The sequence below is a fragment of the Camponotus floridanus genome, unplaced genomic scaffold, assembly GCF_003227725.1.
Source record: "Camponotus floridanus strain SB8 unplaced genomic scaffold, Cflo_v7.5 scaffold60, whole genome shotgun sequence".
Taxonomy (NCBI): Eukaryota; Metazoa; Arthropoda; class Insecta; order Hymenoptera; family Formicidae; genus Camponotus; species Camponotus floridanus.
The window spans coordinates 1,007,205-1,030,847 of record NW_020229770.1 but is presented as its reverse complement, the minus strand read 5'-3'; the positions used below and the strand labels follow the sequence as shown (position 1 = coordinate 1,030,847).

Below are 23,643 nucleotides of genomic sequence, written 5' to 3'. Positions count from 1 at the left end.
ACACGAAGTATGCGTGTATGTGTGTACGAGACGTACGAGTATCCATACATTCGAGAGACCGAATATAATGCACCGTTGAATCTAGACCAGCAGCGCACACAACAAGCAAGCAAGAGCGATTGAGCATTAACTACTTTCTTGCCCGTAAGAAAGTGCGTTCAATGCCGTTTAAAGATCCAATTGTCCGTCGAACTCACCTGGACATTACTAAGAGGTAAGAGAGAATCGATCGGTCCATGCGTTGTTGCGGCATTTCGAAGCACGAGAGTCTGGGCCACGTTGATTCTGCCCTGTAATAGAAGCAAGAATTGCGTGTAATTTCATGACGATAAAGTCTTTATTCGTTCGATCACTTGATACTATTCTTACCTGCAGCAAAACCAACATTTTGTCCATGAACTCCAGACTCTCCTTAGAATCGCTGAGTATGAAGATGGTGAAGCCATCTTTCGTGCGATCGGAGCTGAAAATAAAAGATACATATCAAATATTAAATTATGAAAAAAAATACACAACTCTGGATAATTAACGATTTAGTTACATAATCCATTCGAGCAAAATAGTCGAAATTTATTATATTAGTTTTTTGCGTTATGAGGCAATTTATATTGTTAAAAAAATATTTCCAAGAGAAATATAAAGTAACAGACTCTCATTTGTCGAAGCATCAGCAACATTCAGAGTTAACTTTGCGTGATGTTATCATTTTTTAAAATAGCCGTCTCGCATTAACTGAGTAGCCTGTTGCTTTCGAGTGCTTATTGAAACCGTATCCCGCTTGCATCGGATCTTATTTACAAACGTCGAATTTCCTAAGCAAATATTATCGCTTCCGTCCAAGAATTCTGAACGCACACGTGAGTCATGGCGTGTCACATTAATATACACGTAAAGTAAAACGTGTGTGCGGCTACGATTTCTCCTTCATATCGTCATGACGCGTGTCGTTCGTCGCTTTTGTAAATCGACGTACACGTGCAAGGCCCGTCAAACCAGGCCTCGTAATGTACGTAAATTGTATCGTTTCTCACGACACTCGCAATTCAGTTGACGGGTTAAGATTAAGAACAAAGCGCTCGAATTATACGACTTTATTCTTAAAGTCATATATTGGATCCAATTAAATTGCGAATAAAAATTATATCAGATTTAAAAAATAGATAATATTAATTTTTTTTAGAAAATAGGTAATATATTAATTCTTTTTAAAAATCTGCCTACTCGTGAACGCTAAAGTACGCGAAATACAAGACGATTAAAATATAATTGTATAATCTCTCAATCACATAACGAAATGTTTTATCGCGCTAAATGTGAGTATATTTATATTATTAAACAAATATCTTATAGAGTGAAAAAAAACTGCTGCGATAAAATTTGATCATGTGAACGAAGCAATACTATAGTTATAAGATCGTATCCCCGGTAGCTGAAAAGGTGCGTAAGCGCAATTTCAGCCGGCTAACGTAACCCAATTGTATCGGATATCGCAAACGGCATTAAGTTATGACACGTGGGTGGCTGGCATTAAGCATACGGCGTTTCTCACGCGGCTCCCATGGCACCCACATCCCCCTCATGCTCTCGCCTATACAGTAATCATGCTTCTGCACGGTACAGTGGTGCAGTGTCCAATCACAATGGCGAGCTTTGTATGCGCCATGTGGCGGCGAGATCTATCCTAAATTGTCATCAGCGCGACAGGCTACGCGCATATATTTCTCTGCCTTCGTGCTCTATATTTTCTCCCTCTGTTTACGACTAGTCGGCGACTAGTTTCTTCCGATTTCTCCGTCGCGGTATAATTGATATGCTAAATTTCTCGAGCGAAGGGACGCCTATGTAAATGCTTCGTGACAACCTTCTCAAATTGCACGTGCAACCGAACGTCGCTACTCCCCGTAAAACTCGATAGCGCAAATCATAGAGTTGACCGTGAGCGAATGTATGCGAATCTTGTTGGGGAGGTTAGTGAATAAGATAAAATCAAATCGCTGTCTTAACTTCCTGTCGTTAAACGTCCTGGTGCACAGTCACGGTAGAGGTAACCTCCGAACCCAGGAAGATTATGTTTCTGGATTTCAATGCCGTGAGATATTCGTAATAACCATCTTAAATGATGTTATCATTGGCGGAGAAAGGGTTATCAAAAGATTAAATATTATATCTTCACACACAATTGATTTTTAATAGTATTTGATTATTTGTTTTTATTTTCCATATCGCATATTTTAAAAATAATTTTTAATTAATGTCTAAACTTGAAGTTTAATGAAAATAATATTTAGCTAGAAGAATGGTCCGATAATGGTCCTCAATCAATCATCATCGATGCATATTCGACGCTGCATGTAATCTGCTAGACACAGCTGAATTATTCCCTATTTTATCGCACGATGATCGATAAGAAGACGCGATCGCACCCTACCTCGTCGGAATCATCGCGCAATCTATTATATTATCGAACCGGCCGTTTTCATGTAACCGTAATGACACGTACGCGAAACTCAACGGCGCGGAACAGTTAGATCACAGCAGCCTCCTCGCAACTTGCGATCGTGTTGATAAGTAAATCACTTTGATTCCGCCGAGTTAACATGACGCCCACACGTCTCGGGTTCATCAGCCCGCGATGTAACCGTCCGGTTGACGTATGATAAATATAGGTGTTAGCGAGCATGTGCGCGATCACGTCCCCCCTCGTCCCCCTTTACGAGGCAATTCGCCGGCAACGGAACGAGATCGATAAGACGAGGCCCAGGGGTTGCCGTGTCGACACTGATCGCCCGTTAGCGTGAGTAACAGTTAGCGCTTCGCCTAAATTACACGTCCCACACGTCGAGAGAGCTAATGAAAGGGCGCCGCGCGATAGGTTTTGTCGCTCGCCGGAGATCCCGTTGCGATGTCGAGCGGGCGCTTCCTCTAGTAATGACATTGGTAAACGGAGACTGGATGCTAACTCTCGTGTCTCCCTTTTTCAAGCGGAAGTCAATGTCACCGAAGAGCGCATGGAACGGATCGTAGACGACTTTAATTATAATCGCTTGTGCAATCTAATACATGATTGTCGAGAGAGTTGGCAACATTTATCAATCAATCGCTAATTTCTACTTTCTAGTTAACGATTTGATGGTTCAATACCTCGCGCTTGACGTAGGCAATATGTTATCAAGTATTTAAGTCACTTGGATTTTTGTTGAATAAAATATTCAAATTAAATATTAAATCCTTCGAAACTATTTTTTTCAAAAAAAAAAAAAAAAGTTTACGGTCCAATAAAACAAGACAATCATATAAAACGTACAAAATATCACATCGACTCTCAGAATGAATTTGAACATTAAACGCGTGCAGGCGTGGATTTATCTGACACTGTCGGCGGTCTCTGCCCACTCTCGGAAGAATCTCTCAAGTGTGCATTAGCAACCATTGTCAACCTAGACCCCGGTAGAACCGGCGCATTCGGTATCGCGCGAGTATGTCGCATGTACACATCGCTGCGGAGTCTAAAATCACGACCGCGTCCTGGGTGGGCGAAAGGTTGTCGAATGGAGGCTGCGTCACGACCGACTGTCGGCTCGCAATTGACACTGACAATGAGACGTGTTCTGGTGTGACGACAATTTCGCGACCCCGGAACCGCGCGAATACCATTTTTGCGCTAGCAAGAACGTCGATCGTCATCGTCATCGCCGTTCAACTCTGCTTATCACTGCTGCGACGATCATGTTGGGTAAATTTCTTTTTCCTCGCGAACCGAGAGAAAATACCTGCGGCGAATCATACCCGGAAACATCTTCCGGCAAATGAACGTGAATTATATTACGGTTTCGTGTGGAAGCGTCTAACTGTTATGGCTTTGAGAATCCATGTTTTTTTTCGTCGCGGATTCGATCGAGCCAAAGTTCCATTCTGATGCTTAGTCACGAGCCATAAAGTTTGGATAAATATAGAAGACAGCGTTAGTAATGTCGTCGGCCATGATTTGCTTCGGTAATGATAATGGACAGTGCGTGGTTAGAGCTATCTATTGATCACTCAACTCGAAAATATCTTATATTTTTAAATACTCTAAATATTTTTAAATACTCTAAATAAATATATATAATCTACCTTTGACAAATATTTCATTATGTTATATACGTGAATTTTAAAAAATCCGAAAAGAAATTAGAGAATAATAAAAATTACTGATTATAAATTAATAAATATTTTTCGTCTTATTAAAGGTTGTTATTTTTTATCAATTCATATTCAGTAATATACACTAATTTAGAATTAATTAGAATAAATTATACAGAAATAAATAAATCTAAAATAAATTTGAAATAAATTGTACTAAAATAAATTATATAAAAAATCTGTACGTGTGAAGGATAATAATACATGTATCATATAGTTAAGAAATATGTAAGAATTCATAAAAGAACTATTAAACTGAATCTTACTGTAATATCAAAATATTCGATTGACCGACGATTATAATACGTGATTAATCGCAGCGATTGGTTCTTGAAAGATCGAAAGATCGAGAATTTCGAATTGTTCAAAGAATGAGATGAGCTTGTAGAAAGTCGACAAGACGTTGAGATCGACATAAGTAGAGCATAAGTCGTTCGCGAAACGTCGGTAGGTCGTGTGAACTGACACTAAAAACGGGCAAACCTATATTCGTAATAATATTTTAATTACGTAAATAGTGTCTTAACGATATTAAACATTATATCCCGATTATTAAACATTACATGCCGTTAATCGCTTCGCAAACGAGAGTCGATTACGCAAAAATCGCGTGGCTTTTCCCGCCGAGAGCGAGAAAATGAAGCGAGTTGCAATTATATATCTCGTTATGAAAAATGTAAACCTTCATGTCCACAATAAAACATGTAGACATGATTATATGTTATATACTATGTGAATAAATTTAAACGAATAAAAGACCAATGGAATATAATTTCTGTAAAAATATGCGATCGCGGAGTAAAATTTTCTTATTTTCCTCTTTCTTATTTAAAATTATTATTAAATGCGTTTCTACTTAAATTTTATATTATATTATTATACATAGAATGTCGTAAAACCAATAGATTAATCAATAGATGTGTTTATTCATAAAAATTCCGCCAACCATCCGTTCATCCATCAAATGTTAATTATAATTCATATGAATAAAAATGGCAAAGTAACACAAATCGATTGGCAAAATCACGACGGTTCGCATCGAGACGCGCCTAAATTAAGGAAATAAAAGTCCCGAGAGACATAAATATGATGTTGAAAAAAGAATAAAGCCAGAAAATATACCGAGGAAGACAGGCCGGACAAATAAAAAGGAAGCAATTAAAGAAAGATAAAAGAGTGACACGAAAAACGAGAGAGATACAGGTAGTAGATACAATCTCGGAAGTAGGTCAGTAAACTGCAGTTACGAATCTTCCTCCCGGAGGGAAAAGCAAGCGCGATAACAAGGAGGGACGTTTCGCCGAAGTCGTTACCGTTATCATCGGCTTGAAATAGAGGGTGGTTCGTGGGAGGGAAGGACAGAAAGAGTCGACGATCCCGGCCTCTCGAGACGGAGGGTGAGAAAGAGAGAGAGAGAGAGAGAAGGAGGGCAGGATAAGAGGATTGATGCGCGTCCATAACTCATGCGGAAATGCGGTCAGGTGCACAACTGGATCAACGAGAGATTCCTCGCGATCCTATCGTTCTGCGATTTGCCGCTCGTGACTTTCCGTCCTGCGTGATATACACGATACATACGCGACGGATTGCCAGCCACCGAGATGTTTCTTGACCTACCGTTTGCTCGAGCGATCGTCCATTAATTATCAGTCGCAATGTATCTATAATCGCGGCGAATGCGGACATGCTACTAGACTTATCGATTTTTGCGAATCATTTAAGTTTCAATTCTTGAGAGAAAAAGACAAAAAATTGTCTAGACACCTTTTTTACCATGAATAATTAGGATTGTATAAGTATATCCGATGAATAAAGTATCGCTAATAAAACATGGATACCTATAAGCTACATGTATTTTTACGCGAGTGTCCATCAATTAATTTCTCACCTCCCTCCTTAATATAACGATCAAAGCTCCGATGTTCAACGCTGGACAAACCGGTGATGCGAGTTAACGGTGAAAGACGACTCGAGGTCAATTTCGCCTGGCGATGCATTTGCGAATTACTTTTGGTGATTCGACCTTTCACCGCGACCAATCAAGTTATTACGCGTAACGCAAACCGCGGGAGTCTCGCTTGACGCTTAATATATTTCTCCCGTGTGAGATATAAGCTTTCAAGGCGGCCACTGCAAAAGCGACTGCCGTGAAACGTGACTTGTTATTTCACACTATGACAATCTTGAATTAAGAAAGTTGCACGGATCCGTTACACGTGTATCCTCTTAAGATTGTAGATCCGTCGTTATCTCGTCGAATACATTATCAATTTATTGCTTTTAATTAAAATGATTTCATTTTGTTTTTTCTGACATTATTAGACAAGGATTTAAAATTTATTTAGCAAATAAAAATGTATGTATTTATTATATCAATAATTTTAATCGCATTTTATACTGATTCCGAAATTATTAATACTTTTTTAACAGGAATCCATAAAAAAGTATTAAAAATATTTTAAAAAAGAATATATAAAACTTACAAAAAAAATACGTTCCGTGCAAAGAGTAAAGGTCAGTCTATGTAAGTAGACGCATAAATATAAATGCAACCTCAGAAAGTTTAATTAAAACGGAAACGACTAGCCGATAAGCCGCCTATCTCACATCTGTCGGCAAATTTCAATCAATAAATATCGATAAATATCAGACATGCACGATGAATGCACTCAATGCACGATATCGCGCTTTCGCCACTTCACTCTCCGCAAAAATTAAGGCGCGATCAAAGCACAATTTTTTATTCATTCCACACAGATTCATTTTCCTCTTAAGAAGCGAAAATCGACAATCGATAGTTAAATAGTCTCATCAAGTGTCAATATACTGTTAAAAAATATTGGCGATATTTGTTTATGTCAAAATATCGCTAGCTTATATTCACGAGTATTTAAATATTATGCGAAAATTACGAATCGCGTACATGTGTGCCTAATTGGAGTGCATGTGCGTCCCAGATTCGTAACAAGCATCTATCTACCCATTTATTACGCGCGATTTGTCCATCGATTAAACGCTCTTCCGCGTGATTGCATGATGGGATGAAAGAGTGCCGCCTGTTTTTACGCCTCGTCGACACATTACACGGTACGATAACGCACCAACATAAGTGTGTACACGTAAAGTTGCGTTCAACTGCCTCGTATGTGGAAATTCCGGGGTCAATTTCACGCGAGAGGAGGTTCCCAGACGTTTTGTCGTTTTGTTCGCGATAAATCTGCATCGTCGGATTTATCCACGTGTAATCTGCCACCGATAAACCTGCGAGGCGCTATGTCAACGTCGCGCTTTCCCACCGCGGTCGCGCGAAAAAACGCTAATGAATCTCTCGCGCGGCGCGTACAACCGGCGCGTACAACGCTGATTTATAACGATCATGTTCCGCTTAGAGAGTCATTATGACACCGGCTTTCGTCGCGGATTCCACGCCGGGAGATATAGTCCACGTGCGTATTCGCGCCCGCCTTTCTTCCGGCAAACGAAAGATATCGACGCGTAACAATGCGTATTGTGGCCAGCGCGGGATGATAACTCGGCTGCGATAAATTACAAGTATCGCCCCGGCTCGCTTACACCGATCCTGGGAACGCGAGAGATAAATCGCTTTCGCGAGTTTCGGTATCGCCAGCGCGTTTCTTACATTTTATCGACATGGAAAATCGTCGGTCAGCCCGAATGCATCTCGTTAACGCGATCTTTTCGTCGTAAATTCGTATTAATTCCCGCGCAGCGCGATCGACCAAAGAGCAAGCGATATTTTTCCAGGGTTCCCCTCAATTATTCCCGCGGAGATACATCGGAAAGATCCGGGAAGCCCGCGGGGACGGTCTATCAGCTGCGTGAGTTAAACTTCGCACCGAGGAGATACCGATGAAAGGTATATACATGTATAAACGCGGCTCGGCATCGATGAAATCGCGGAAATTTTCCGCCTTTTTCCCATGAACACCGACGCGGCATCGACGGGGAAGAGTCGCCGACGCGGAAACGACGCTCTGCCTCGCGTCCAAGATGCTGAAAGATAGATCTCGACGGTATTTCTTCTCGTCGAGAAGCACCCCGGGCGTGATAGCGCGCGCTTTTCTCGCTTTCGTCCTTTCTCGTTCTTCCCGCCGCTTTCTTTCTTGCCGTTCGTTTGAGCACGAGATTTCCTTCGTTGCGCGGAAAATCGTAAAGCCGCGGGATGATTGATACCGGTGCGAGATTGCGACTATGTTTTATCGTACGTGTGTTTTACGAGCTAGAAAGTGCGAATGCGCGCGATCAAGAGTGTCGGGAAAATCGCGAATGACATCGATCAAAAAGCATCTCTGAGAAGTAAAAATCGAGAAAATAATTTTTGCAAGAGACACTTGTTAAAATCCTTCCATTTCAATTCACTTTCAAGCCACATTATGACTTTTACGTCGAACAAACTCAAGTAAATCAACGTGACATTAAATTCGAAAGAAGATGGATGTCGCGAACAAGCGCGTAATATTTCATTCGCTCTCTCCTTATCAATCAATTAAATTTAATTTTCGATATTTTAGTTAATTAATGACTCGAATAATTCATTGATAACTATCTTATCGAGTATTAGGTCGCAACATGCATACGTTTTCCGTAATCGAATGAACGTCGATTTGTTTCGAATCGGTTCTCACGGTATCTAATCGGTGTTGCACCGATGTTAGAAAGTGCTATATCGGTGGGCACGTCGTAAACGCGTTAATTGAATAGCTTACAAATGAGAGGAAGCTTCGTTAGAGAGCTTGTAGGACGAGATACGACCAAGGCCAGGAAGAACGGTGAGCCGCGATTTTGCTCCGCATCGGCGATTATAGTGGGCGTGTCCGCGATTTCATGACGGCGGAAAATTATAATTATTACCGACACCGGCGTCGATCACGTTTATTTAGCGGAAAGCTCGCGCGCTCCTTCCTCTCTCGCCGGCACGGGATTAATAAATTGCCAATTCGGAGTCGGATGATTTCAGTGATTATCGGCTACAACGGTCTCGTTGAGGAGCACAGGATGCCGTTCGTAATAAATGGGTGTCTCGCGCCGGCACGCCGCGGCCGTAAAGTGTGAATTCTTCTCCGCGGGTTAAAAACGCCCTTCGCAAAAATGATCGCGGGCCGCCGCTAATCGAATTCATAAATTATAGCCACGGTCCAAGGAGCGCGCACGCGCGCGACTCATCTCCCGCGATATGATCCAGCTGATTTATCGATATCCCGCGACTCCGTAGGCTGATTTCGATGTTCGCCGACGTTGATGCATTATGCGAACGTTATATGAGGGGCGAGATACGTACCTGGGTAGACGAGCGAGGTAGAGCAGAAAAGACGATGTCTCTCTAACGGAGAGGTCTTCCCTTGTGGATACGTTGTCCTCGAATTCGATAACCGGTCTCCCGACGACGTCTATGTATCCTGCAACAGACAGATAGAACAGTCTTGGTCAATGTCTTGTTTAAAGTTCAACGTAGGAAATTTATCAAATATATCGACTTGTATTTATAAAGAAATTTTGTTTGCGCATTGAGAAAAATCGTTTGATTGTACCAACAAGACGTATATGATTGAAGGCATTTTGGTTAAATCAAACAAGAATTTCTAATTATCATAATAAGACTCGATTTTTTATAACTAGAATGTTTAATAGATTTTACTAAGGATTTGGTTAGTATTTTCTGGTTGGATCTATACAATTTCTTGTTACATTAATTTCTTTGCTTGCCGCTAGACGAGCCACTCTTAACTTAACTTGTATTCAATATGATGCTCTCTGATTGTGGGTGTTTGAGCTGCATCTTCTTGTATCACTGTTTATCAGTTTAATTTCTAACAAACTAAATTTAAAATATTTTATTTAATAATCTGGATTGAATTTATCCAATAATGTTGTTGGAATTCAAAATATTAAACAGACTTTTGAGATTAGATGGAAAAAATTTTAGATGACTTGGTGTTAGTGAGTTTAATATTATTAACCAGAAAATTTGGTAAATTTAACAGGAAGAAATTAATCAGATTCATCTGGTAATTCCTACAAGAATTCTGGTTTGTCCATTTTCCAACAGACATACTGGTTGAATCTACCAGAATTCTAATTAATGCAACCAGATTTTTTTCTCAGTGCGCGTACAAGTATAATAATGAAACTGCATCAAAGTCCAATTTGTCTCTCTAAAGAGACATAAAAATTGTTAACGCTCTGGAAGTTGATTTGTTCGCACGTACGGTATTATTTTAATTTGCGTTCCAAGTAGATACATGCGATTGTGCAACATGAATTATTTCAATGGGGCAGTAAATGTTGGCAAGCTCGGTTGATTATAGATCATGATTCGATTCACGATGAGCGATTGCCGATTGCAATCTTCCTGCCCGGTATAAATTATTAAATGACATCCTTTTAGAAGTTGTATCTACCTTGGGAGTAGGTCATCTCTTTCTGAATAAGGTCTTTTAGCTACGGGGTAAAATATGTATCAGCAGTGACATTATAAACAATTCCGTGATCGTAATAGATAACGCTGAGTAACAGTTCGTTTTCATCCGTGTTACCGCGGTCGTGATGCCGGGGTCGTAACCCTGGCTATATACTACTGATCATTAAATACAGCCGACGCCTTTTAGCATTGCTTCAAGCTGATCTATGTTTAAGAACCTAATAATGCTCAAAAGACACCATAGGTAAAAGTCGTGAAAGTTAATTACTAATTGATCTCATACTCTTATTGTCTAGATAAACATTAGATAAAAAGGCATTTATAGAAATCGATAAGAAAAAAGATAAGAAATAGATATCTAACTGTGGGAGAACATCTTGTTAAATTCAGAATACAGAATATTCCAAGATCGATTGAAAACTACATGTAAATTTAAAAATAACATTCTCTTATTGTTATAAATTTATTTATAAATTTAGAAAGTAAACAAATATTTTATCAGAATTACATTTAATACCATCTTTATCCCTAATAGCCTAATTTTTCATATTAAAAAATATTTCCAGACTAGACAAGATCTTGTTTCTTTACATTAACAGATAGTGCGATTAGTTGTATATAAATCACATTGTAAACACAAAATCGATATATTAATACGCGAATCCATTAGTCTCTTACTGGATAGAGATGTGCAGAATTTTACGATATACAGATATAAACGCATCTCGTTGCCAGTTCATAAATACATGCATAATACTTTGAAGCTCTTCCGAAGGTACTTGCCTAAGGCGTGAATGATAATTCGCGACGACATTATTTGGTTGCTTACAATAATATCCAACGGCAAGCAAACATCAGATCAAAGTTATTGAAGTTTTTAAAAACTCAAATTTTACACTTCTTTATTTTTTTGATAATGTCAGGAGAAAATTGCAATTAATTTCGCGCATAAAATTCTCTCTCCTCCTGTCTCTTCTCAATTTGCAGTTATCAGTTAACTTTTCATACAAATAACAGTAATACTATATATAGAATGCGTTCTAATTTTCTACGAGTTTCACCATTACTATCATTATTTATCGCTCAATCATTTTGATCTATGACATATAATCCTACAATTATAAATAATTTTTGAGATGATAAATTAATGAATAACAAAATGATTTGTCAATACACTAAAAGTTTAATTTTAATGTATGTCGAATATCTTAATATGTGTCAAAGAGATGTAACAATATCTTTATTTATATAAATTTCTAATTTCTAATTTAAATTTATAATTTATAGTTTACTTAATAATTTTTATAATTTGTATTGTAACACGCGTGTTATATAATATCATAAAATCTTACACATGCATCATATAATTCACCAAAACAACATTTGCGTTATATCAGAAGAAACATTACACGAAAAATTCAAATATAATTAATATATATAATAATCTTGCAACGAAAAAATCACATTTCTTCTGCATGCAACAATAAATTCATTTTTTTCATAACTTAATTATTATGATAGTATTCATCTTTATTATTTTCTGGCTAAAGTGTCAATCGTTCTATGCAAACACGTGAAATTTCTCGAATCAGCGCATCGCCTCCACGATCAGCTGTGATCGTAGATAGATGGCTGGGCGTTTCTTCCGTGGGTTTCTCTCTTTTCACGCACGACGAGCGACCGATCGCGCACCCGTTGTTGCGTTAATCGAATTGCACGCATCGCGACCGCTTATTGCCGCAAGTACGTGGCAGTTGTACCAGGTATACTGTAACCGCACGGTTGGCACGCAGCTTTTTTAACGATCGCGCTCGACGCTCGCTCGAATTACCATAACCGATCGATTACCGGCACAGCATTGCAAGGGGTTTCACGTGGAATGAAGACGTTAATCCCAACTGCCTGTGCTCGCTGGAGAATATTGTATCGTCTCCGCCATGTGATGAATATATTCAGTAGTACTGTTATACATATATGATGACATTCGAGATAGAATTCAATGGGCCAGCATCAAATTGTAATCGACATTAGATATATAATAGAATATACATATCTCGAGTTGATGTTCCCCGATTCAACTATATAGTTCATATTAAAATTAAATTTAAATTAAATAAACAAGGTCTTTCTTTTATATATTTTGTGCTTAGAGTTTTAAAATTAAAATTAAAATGGTGTGTTATGCTTAAATTAAATAAGCAAGAACTTTCTTTTATTTGCTTCTCTCTCTTTCTGTTTAGAGCTTTAAAACTTGGTTTTAATCATATATAATATATATAATAAAATTAAAAAAATATAATAAACCATAAAATATATATAAATATATATTAAAAAATATAATAAACCATAAAATATATATATATAATAAATTAAAAAACTATAATAAATCAAGTTTCAAAGCTCTAAAAAAAAACAGATACAAAAAAATTCTTGCTTAATTTAAACACAATTTTAATAGATATAAAATATATACATAATTTGAATTTAAATTTTCCACAAATGCATTAAGAATTTATAGTTAATAAAGAATCCGTCGAGGAATTCATTGGAAACGACAGCTGATAAGATTCTATACCACACGTAACGAACTGCTGAAAGACGATTGTGATTGCAATTTTTCTACCGGCATAAAGCGATCTTCTCAAAGCGCGTTTTGTGCACGCGGGATATGGGTTACGATGATCAGCAAGATTCGTTCGAGCTCATACACATAAATATAGATACAGATCCGTTTCGCATATGCGCGCATTCGACGATCACCTCTACAAATCGCCGATCGTTCATCATCATCGTCTCACTCCTACTCGATAAAGACTCAATGCGGGGTCCCTACTCGGCTTTTAACGTAAATCAAGCATGCTTATAGTCGGCGCGACGTCCTCCCTCTCTCTCCTTCTTTCTCATCCCCCCGAGAAGAAAGCCCCGTAGTTCATTCTGGAGGCGTTCGATCCTTTCGTCCCCGCCGCGTGAACGAGCGAGAGCGAGTAGCCGCGAGGCGCGCGTCGCGGATACGGGGCGTGCACGCGATGAGACTCGTGAGAAAGATGAACGATAGCCAGATGGATACGTCAATATGCGTGCTATTAGCCGTTACTTTTTGGATTTATTGCCCGATGCCCCGTAAATCCCATGATTTCTAATTACATGGTCGCGTTTGTCCTACTCCCCCTCTTTCTCCTCCCCGCCCTCGCGCGCTGTTCCTCACGCCTGTTCCATCTTACCTGAACCCTCTCTCTCTCTTTCGTCTCCTAAACTTCCTACTTATTCATCGCGGCTCTACGTCCATCGATTTCTATTGAAATGAAAACATCGAAGCGGGCGGCGGCCGACAACAAGTTTATCGATAATAACTGGGCCATATAACACTTGATTCGATGGATTATTATTCTTCATTTTGCTAGTCTATTTTACCTATACATGGTCGCAATTAATTACAAAAATTAATGCTTCGTATGATTAATTAGTCGATTAAATGGATTATCGAGAGTTTCTGTGAAAATAATGACTTTTAGGTACACGTGATTATTTATGAAATCTTACGACGCGTCTGATCGTTTCAATACATTTTCTCCTTACGATTTTAATTGAGATTTCTCTCAAAATTTCATTCTATATTCTTATAGATGAGTAAGCATATGCATATTCTTATTATATTATAAAAATTAATGTAATGCAAGTAAAATTTATTGTAAAAAAGCGCAAACATGTAAAAAATAGAATCAATGATTCCTTAGAAAAATAATACTAAAAAAGATATAAATTTTTGTCAACAAAATATTATCTCATATATTTTTATTATTTTAGTTATTATCCCTTAATAATAATTCTCTTAATAATTCTCTTAATAAATCTAATAATTCTCTTAATAATTCTCTTAATAAATTTGAGAGAAAATTATGGAAAGCGAGAAAAGAATTAAAATATCTATAAATAATGATCTTTCTTCTTTACTTTATGTTTCCTTATTTATTCCACACACAGACATATATTTATCTATCCATTAATTAAATAAAATGTTTCTCGAGAGTACACGAAAAGAAAGAAACTGCAAAAAAATCGTAGATGTTTCGCGTTTACATAATCGCGAAGAGAAGAGCAATGCTCTTGGCCGCGAAATGAGGTTTTCAGCAAACACGTTGATAAGCAAGCTCGTCGTCGTGCTCGGTTAGGCGCGCAGTAGATTGACCCCCGTGAGCTCAAACAGGCACGACTCGCCTGTGGATTAACACTCGTTAGCTCACTCGAGATGCTATAATCGCTTAATTAGTCGCCTCGATGCACTACCACGTACTTGTTAGGGTAATCGGCGATTATACATTTGCCGCGGCAAGTAGCATCGTAAGTTTCTCGCAATGCAAGTCCAACGAGGAAGTTCCACGATCGTAACTTCGCCGCGACAAATTAATGACCGCGACCAGCTAGCCTCCCGTCGACTTCAACTGTGCAACGTCGAATCATATGATCATCCGTGCGATGAATACTCACTTTTGCCAGCTAATCGTTAATTAAACCATTACTCAAACTTATATATTTATTTGATCTTTGTACTGAAAAAACTATAAATAATAATAGAAAAATTACAAAGAAAGAAATTATAGAGAAATTACAAAAATTAATCCCGCTTTTAAAATTAAATATAATTATATTTTATATATTAAATATTATAATACTGAGGAAGTTACTGCACATTAGGAATTTAAATATGTAATTTATTCAAATTTAGATTCAAATAAAAAACTTGAACCGTTAGGTAAATATAAAATTATTAAAATATATAAATATATAAAATTTTATAAGAATTTTTAACCTGTTCGAGAGAAACAATAGTAAATATATTCGAATTAATGAGAAAACGCACAACAAACAAACAAATCTTGGAGTTACATATGTATCTGATATTTAAATTTATTCAAAAATAATGTAATAATTTGTAAAAATTATGTCAAAAAAAATATATATATAAATTAAATAATATATAAATTAAAATTTTTGATCAAATATTCGGATCGTGTCGCTATTTGAATGTTTCGAATTCCAAGTGTCTACGTTGACACGAAAGGATCAATGAGATACGTCGTTCTCCTTCAGACAAGTGTCCATGATAATGTGGCGAAGAAAAATTTCACCTCTATTAACCTTGAATCTTTCACCTTTCAATGGGCCATCGACTTCTGCATACTGGTCGTCGATCATACGCGATGTATGTATGCTCCAGGTGTTCTAACCGATTGCGGGAACGATCCTTGACCCGAGTCTCTCATGTCGTGCGCTCGCATCGTGTACACTCGTCGCACACATATCGCGACGCTAAAATGACGTTAACCACGCCTCGACGTTATCATTCCATCGTGACCGCTATTGAGGACCCATGGGAGAGATCGGCCGGTCAATTAGTAGACGGCAGGATGGATCTCCGTTAGAAACCCGCTACCGAATGGATCATCATCCGCGAAACCAACTCGTAAGCTGACGTGGCTTACGAAATCTCACATGTTTCAATCGCGTGAGGAGAAGCGCGTCATTAACGAGTCTCAAAACGTATTCATACACCGTACATTTCTACGTATGTCTATTGCAAAGGTAAGCTTGGAGAAGCGAGAGGTCGAATCGCGCAATCTCCCTCCCTTTATCTTAAAGAGGAAAAATTCACGTCGTTGTTAAGTCCCGCTTGTCAACACGTGGAGGCAAACTTGCCAACGAGGACTCACGAAACCGGTAATGAAGTAAATGCAAACTTTACAAGCGTGACCTTGACTCTCGATCGCACGGAACGCGGTTGCCGTAAAGATGGCGAGATCACGCCCTCGTCTCTCGATCTCATCCCAAAGTATTCCGTCGAGCTGGGGTCGAGGCGATACGAAATGTGTATGCGGCGTGTATGCTCGGTTCGTGCGTGGCTAATGCACTTGATCCAATCGTCGACGTGATAACCATAATCACGTGCGGTCCAAGTATACCGGGAATACGTATATGCACGTACGACCGAGCTCGCGTATGGCCGATTGCACGTCCGCCGATGAGGATGCAGTTGCGCTGCGTGATGCAGCGTGATACACGCGCGCTGACGCATCGGGCATAATGCGAATCGAGAAAGCCGAATCATCGTGGCATCCGTCTATTTTACAGGATAATACAGATTTATGTGCCTAGTTACTCTTACGCTATTGTACCACGCATTGCGAAGAAAATAAGTGCCTCTATGCGAAAGGATATTTTCAATTGCATAATTAACTATTGATTAACTTCCTGACGGCCGTTCACTTCTAATTGTGCCTTGAAATGTAATATACATGTACATAAAATACAGTAGGTTTCGTAAATTTAAAAAGATAAATGAAATGATATTAAAATATAAGAAATAAATATAGAAATAATATTAAAGAATATTAATTAAATAATATTAATTGAAATAATATTAATTAAATTATTACATTAAGTTCTTGTTTTTTGAAGAAAATGTACATTTCAAGAAAATTTCGAAGAAGGTTAAACGGATTATAATTTTATTATTACGGACTTTACATTAAAAACGTTGAAGATACAAGCCTATCTTTTGATCGTGTGTTTCCAATTACACAAAGATTTATCAAGACTGTTTCTCGATTTGTTCTCTGTTTGCTTGCCTCTCACTCATGCCATTCCATCAATATTTCTCACTAATATAACGACGATACACCAAGGTCCCTACGGTAAATCTCACGCCCTCGCATCAACATATACCCATTACTATCTACAAGAAAGAGATCGACCAGTCGCAGCATCGTTTGCATATTTATTATTATACATATTTATTTATATTTTACATCCATACACATTCCATTATAAATGCATACAAAACACGTTAAAAAGTGAAAATTTATTGATTCTTTTTTATTGATTCTTTTCTTAATAACATTTTTTTTAATAATCAAGTTGTATATATTTTGAAAAAATAAAAAAAAAACAATATTCAGAAAAAAAAGTATCCATCCAATTCTATATAATTATATTTAAATCAAAGTATTTTAAAAAATACCGTTTTATTATAACTTAAAATCAACAAAGTTCAAAAAATTCTGAAGGATTTTATTTCTTTTGATTCTTTTTCCCATCATTTTCAAAAATAAATTAAGAGCTAATTTAATATTAAAGAAGCAGGTCTATAGGAAAACAATCTAAACATAACTATAAAATTATAAACTATAAAATTTAGAGTAAATAATTTGCATTTTTTTCAGATATGATAATGATTATATAGAGTGGCCATTTTTTCGAAAAAATTAGCGAGCTAACCCGACGAGTTCGTTCGAATCCTTCGTACTGTGGTCACGAATCTTTTCTCCATGCTCGATGCTGGTTACCGTAGGAAATAAGACCAGGTTTCGAGAAGCGACTCGTTCCACGAGCGCAGATCGGTGTGATAAGGGAACGGTCGATAACGGGGCTCTGGCGGGTGGGCGTATTTACGTTTGCAGAAGCAATCGAGAATACCTCCCGGTTATATGCCGATCGGAGATCGTTCGATGTAAGATTATTTGGATCCTTGTTTACGAGCGCAACATTGTGTACGGACGCGAACAAACACTTCGATAAAGGGATGCGTGCGTTCGATCGAGTGTATGTACATGTTGGAGTATCGACAGCTGTTAGTTAAACATAAGTGGCCAGAAGCCCGCACCCGCGTTTCAAACAACAAATCTCATTAATTTCATTGATCTTACTTCAACAGAAATTTATAATTTTTCAATAATCAATATTAAAAACCTTATGCAAGAATTTAATTTAATTTAATTTAATTTAAAGCAAGAATTTAATTTAATTTAATTTAAGGATTCATTAACTCTTAATAGTTTCGGAAAATTTAAAATTAAGAGAGGGAAAAAAGCGAACACTAAGGAATACAATTATTTTAAATTTGTACGTATTATTATTATTATTATAAATTCAACGATCGAGAGAAAATCAGTCGAACATTGTAACATTTAATATCCGTTTTACGATTGTGATTCTCGCGAACTTGTTAAAAGGAGCGGCTAAATATCATCTCTCTTAACTCGTAGATCTTGTTTGCCAATAATAAAGAAGTCAACGGTAAAGGCGAGAGTCCGGCAACGAACGGTTCTCTCTCTTTCTCTGGGGTACTCGACGAATATCGATATTTACGATCCTCTCTGATTATTTCCGATCGAGTCGAGAAAAGCATTAGGACATTAGTTACCACGTAGCTGCTGGTCAGACATTACTTACGTCCATTTGGACATTTCTCATAACAACCGGTCGAATACGCAGCGGCAGTTACTACTTGCATTCCTCGTTGGCGAAGCAGCGACTGCATTCACTACTTTCTCGCCACCGTTTTAGAATCGTATAAGACGTTACGCGCTTACCAGGCGAACCAAATCGCGTATTTTATGTACCTCATCGTCATCTTTATTGATCAATAAAGTCACGTAATAATAAATATATGGCAAAGTTGCTGAATAATATGCTTCGATTAAATTTTCTAATCCGTTGCATCTGTAATCTTGAATTATCCAAACAATAATACAACACTGTTATAAATAGCCTTAGATTCTGTTAAATTCGCGTATCGTTTGCTGAAATAAAGTCATATAATATGAGCAAAGTTGCTGCTAAATACTAAGTAAAGTAAAGTTGATAAAATAAAAGTTAATAAATAAATAAATAATAAACTAAATAAGTAAATAAGTAAATAATAAACTAAAGTTTATTTTAATTAAATTTTACGACCTATTATAACTGCATCTATAATTTTATTTTAAATTATTCGAATAATCCGTATTCTTTTTCTCTGCTCTCGCAATAAATTCAGATTCTGTTGGAATCATATGCATATTACTTTGTTAAATTACGTTCTTGTAATCTCGCCTCCCTTCGTTTTAAAGCTTTTGTAAAAACTTCGTATCAAATTCATTTAATGCGAACAATCATATTTTATGTAAAGCTAATTATCAGGATACATAGCGGTTTTAATACGTTGATAATCCTTCGATAAGCATAATTAACGTTCGATGAAAAATTTATGGTGAGTTAATAAATCATATAAAACATCACAGTCGACGATGATGATTAGAAGCGCATTGATCAGTTATACCAGGAAGGAGTTATCTAAATGGGAGAAATATTGATTGGGCATACTTGTTGCATTGCAAGTTTAATCTGCTATTGCGTTTACCACTTGCATTCCTCTCTGACAAATCCGCGGATTGCATTTATTACCACGCAACTATCTGTATAAATAATATTTTAAGTTGCGAATTTTAAATCAGCGATATACATCTCATGATTAATGATTAAATCTAATGATCAATTAAGTGCTATCATACAAAATAATAAAATTATGCAATTTTTATTATTAGAAATTAAAAAACAAAATAATAAAATTAAGCAATTTTTATTATTAGAAATTAAAAATATCAATCTCCGCGAAATTAAAATTCTTAATTTGTGATATTTTTTCGATAAATGATTCAACTGATAAAGATATTTAATTTATCATATTTTGATAAGTTTATTATTGATCTCAACTTTCTTATCGCGATTTTCGTTAATATATTTAATAAATTACAATTAGTAAATTTTCATTCAAAACGATATTATTTCAAATTATGATATATTTCAATAATTACTGTATTATATTTTTGATTTGTTCATAATAATTCGCAACTTATTCTCTATATTAAAAATTCATATATTATATGAATTTGAAGCAATGTTTTAATATAGAAAATAAGTAGAAATACACACTGAAAAAAAACTTGGTTGAAAAAGACAAAATTTGTTTTGCCCAACTAAAATATATTGTCCGATACGTTCAAATAAATATAACTAAAATATTCCGAAATAATTTGTTGATGTAAACAAAGCTTATTCAAATCATCAAAACAGAGAGTTCAGTACAACGATGTACAGTTACTACAACAGAATATTTTTTTGGTAATATTCAAATTTTTTTTCAGTGCAGAACACAATTTGTGCAGTAAGATAAATACCAAATGCCCAACAATTGAAGCGAAGCGACGAACACGAATTCGCATTAAAGACAGACGGGTGAGCCGTAAAAATTGGCGAGACACACCGTATACTTAATTAATCGATGAATGGGCGAGGAAGTTAACACGGTCAGCTCCTTTATCACCGTTTCCAAGACACTTAGTCTAGTCCGTACGCCTCTGCAACTTTCTACAGGCGCAGCAACGAGCGCGTTCGCACGGCGCGAATAATGGCAGCCGGCCCGTTTCGGGACCCGCGCAATTAGTGCCGCGGAAAATCTGCGCGGCTGTTAATAACGCGAGCCGATAATCGGGCGAGGCGCATCGATCACTCGGGGAGGCATTATCGATTGGCCTCGGCGAAACCTCATCCCGCATCGATGCGGCACATCGTCGTCGTCGGCGGCGGCGGCGGCGATTGGCAACTCCTCTCTTCTCTCTTGGGATCTGGGTCGTACCCTGAATTCAGGCTGCGTGCGCGATATCTACGATTACCGCGTAATTGCCTGCGTGCCCGGGCCGTGGCCTAAAGAGCGGCCTAAAACGAGGGCCGGGCCGTGATTATCGAGTATCGAAAATTATAATCCTCCGCCGTCTCGCGTGCACATCGCCAGTATTAAATGGCGAGAGAATACGATTTCACGGCGATTTTTTACGAGAAAGCTCGCGTCGTGTGCGCGCAACCGTAATGTAGGTACGTTTCAATGACAAAGGTTCTGCGATACTGCCGCAGATTACTGTCTTAAGGTATTAACCCCTCGAATAATGCTACGGTTTCATGTCTCTGCGGTTTTTAGGCACATTGACCTATATTTCGATCATATTTACGGTGAAATGTATCCATCTGTTTCCGTTCGCTTAACATTGAATCGATATTATTAAATTGAGATTAATAATTTAAGTTTTTAAAATTAATATTTTTTTTTTAAAAAGATTGGCATTCTTCAAAATTTCTATCTTCTCTATTGGATAGCGAGATCAATATACATCCTTCATATATATATATATATATAAGTTAAATAAAATTTTAAATGCATGTTACTTTGTATTCTGATGTAAGCATTCAATGTTCAAAAAGCGAAAAATATTCGCATTCCACAAAAAATTAATATATTAGTGTATTAAATATAATTATTAATATTAATACTAATATTAGCATATTAATATTAATATATTAAATATAGCAGCTTCATAAACAAGTCTCATTTTCACATCCGTGTACGTTTGCAGTATTCAAGCTTCATTAAGTTCGCAAGGTTAATAAATAACATCGGAAAAAAAGCAGAAACTAGATTCTCTGCTTAATCTAATCACACCGACCCTAATGCGAGATATACATTTCACGTTTTTGCTATAAACGTAGATTGCGCGAGTACTATTAGTTATTATTACTATTCGTCACAAGTTTATTGCTCGGCTATTGCTATAACGTACATGAGCGGAAAATCAGGATTACACGCAACATGAGTAACATCGCATTTTAAATCATCTTCAGAGACACGTGCGAGAGTTCATCGTTGAAAGACGCTTTATTCCATAAATTTTCTCATTTATACCCATTTTTCAAAACTTACTTTATTAAAACTCTTTATAATTTGCTTATTCTTTTATTTTTATATAGCATTTGTTATCATTATATGTTTTGAGGAATGTGGACGTGTAATGTTTACTAATTTACATATTCGCGAGTAACATTTACTTTCTAAAATTTATTTCTGTTGATCGTGTATTTTTTGTACACTTCACAGAATATATGCAGATTTCTTAGAAGATTTCTAGGATTTTCTAACTTTCTCATATTACGATACGCAAGATTGAATTAAATATGTAATTATATGAATTTTGCTAATAAAATTTTTTCATTTATATTCATTTATTTTTTTAAATTTACTTTATTAAAAAATCTCTACAATATTTATTTATTCTCTAATATTTATATAGCATTTATCAATGACTCCTTACAAATTTTAGAAAACGTTTATTAACACTTATATTAATTTACATCTTCGCGAGGATATGTACGTAACCTTTATTTTTTAAAATTTATTTCTCTCGATCGCCGCGTTTCTGTCACGCGCTTCCCGTGCACTTTGCAGGATGCAGATTTCTTAGGAGATGTCTAAGATTTTCTAATTTTCTCACATCGTGATACACACAAGCGGTAAAGACGTAATTACATGAATCGGGCAATCGGGATCTTCCTAATAATACGAGAGACGCGATGATCGCGTGGCGTAACGAGCCGTTTCTAAATCGCTGAAATCGTAACCGGAGTGTTTTGCCCCGCTTTGCGCACTCGCGTTCAGATATACGCGTGCCGATGAAACGAGATGATGCTTCACAGAGGTGGATCACATACTAGCTTATCGCATGTCGAATGTAACGGAATGTATGCCTATCTTTTTGCGTGCTCGCAGGCACACATGGAACCCCGGCGCAGCCACGCTTCGATATATTCTCAAAGTAACAATTTCGTAATCCCCTAATTACAAGGCAAGCGGGGTTGAATATAGACTGGCGGCCATTAAAGGATATCTTACATGCTAGACTCGAAACGTTGAGGCACACCGTTTTCTCTCTATTCATTTCGAAGTAGCGTACACGTGCATATGTTTACATGCACATGGGGATTTTAAAAAATATAAAATCTAATTTAAAGATGTTTTGTACCTATTTTCAAAATATTGAGAATTTAATGAAAATTGTACAGAATATCCTTACATATGTTTAGAATCTTCAGTACAATTTTTAAATCGATTCACAAGTTATAAGAATTTTAATTTGCACCGAATTAACATGTGTTCTTATGGGAAACGTATAACCATGTTGATTCAAATGACAAAAACACATGGAAATAATATTCAGAATTTGTCTAAAATTTGCAAAAGTTTAGATACAGAGGAAATAATATTATAAATAATAATATTAAAATAATATTAAAATATTTGGTCAAATAATATTATACAAGTACTAACTGGTTAAAAAGATATTAAATATAATTCAATAAAGTTAGCATGTATCTGTCATAAG

At 36.8% G+C, this 23,643-nt stretch overlaps 1 protein-coding gene across 6 annotated transcripts in view; it reads right to left on the bottom strand.

Moving 5' to 3' along the window:
• LOC105248921 (puratrophin-1) overlaps positions 1 to 23,643 on the bottom strand; it is a 286,834-nt gene that overhangs the window by 83,513 nt on the left and 179,678 nt on the right. For all 6 annotated transcript variants that reach the window (XM_011254000.3, XM_025413141.1, XM_011254001.3 and 3 more), the window contains 3 exons: positions 9,482 to 9,599; positions 370 to 463; positions 198 to 290 (listed from right to left, as the gene is read on the bottom strand). In XM_011254000.3, coding sequence (XP_011252302.1) covers positions 198 to 290; positions 370 to 463; positions 9,482 to 9,599 — 305 coding nt within the window. The remainder of the gene's footprint in view (positions 1 to 197; positions 291 to 369; positions 464 to 9,481; positions 9,600 to 23,643) is intronic.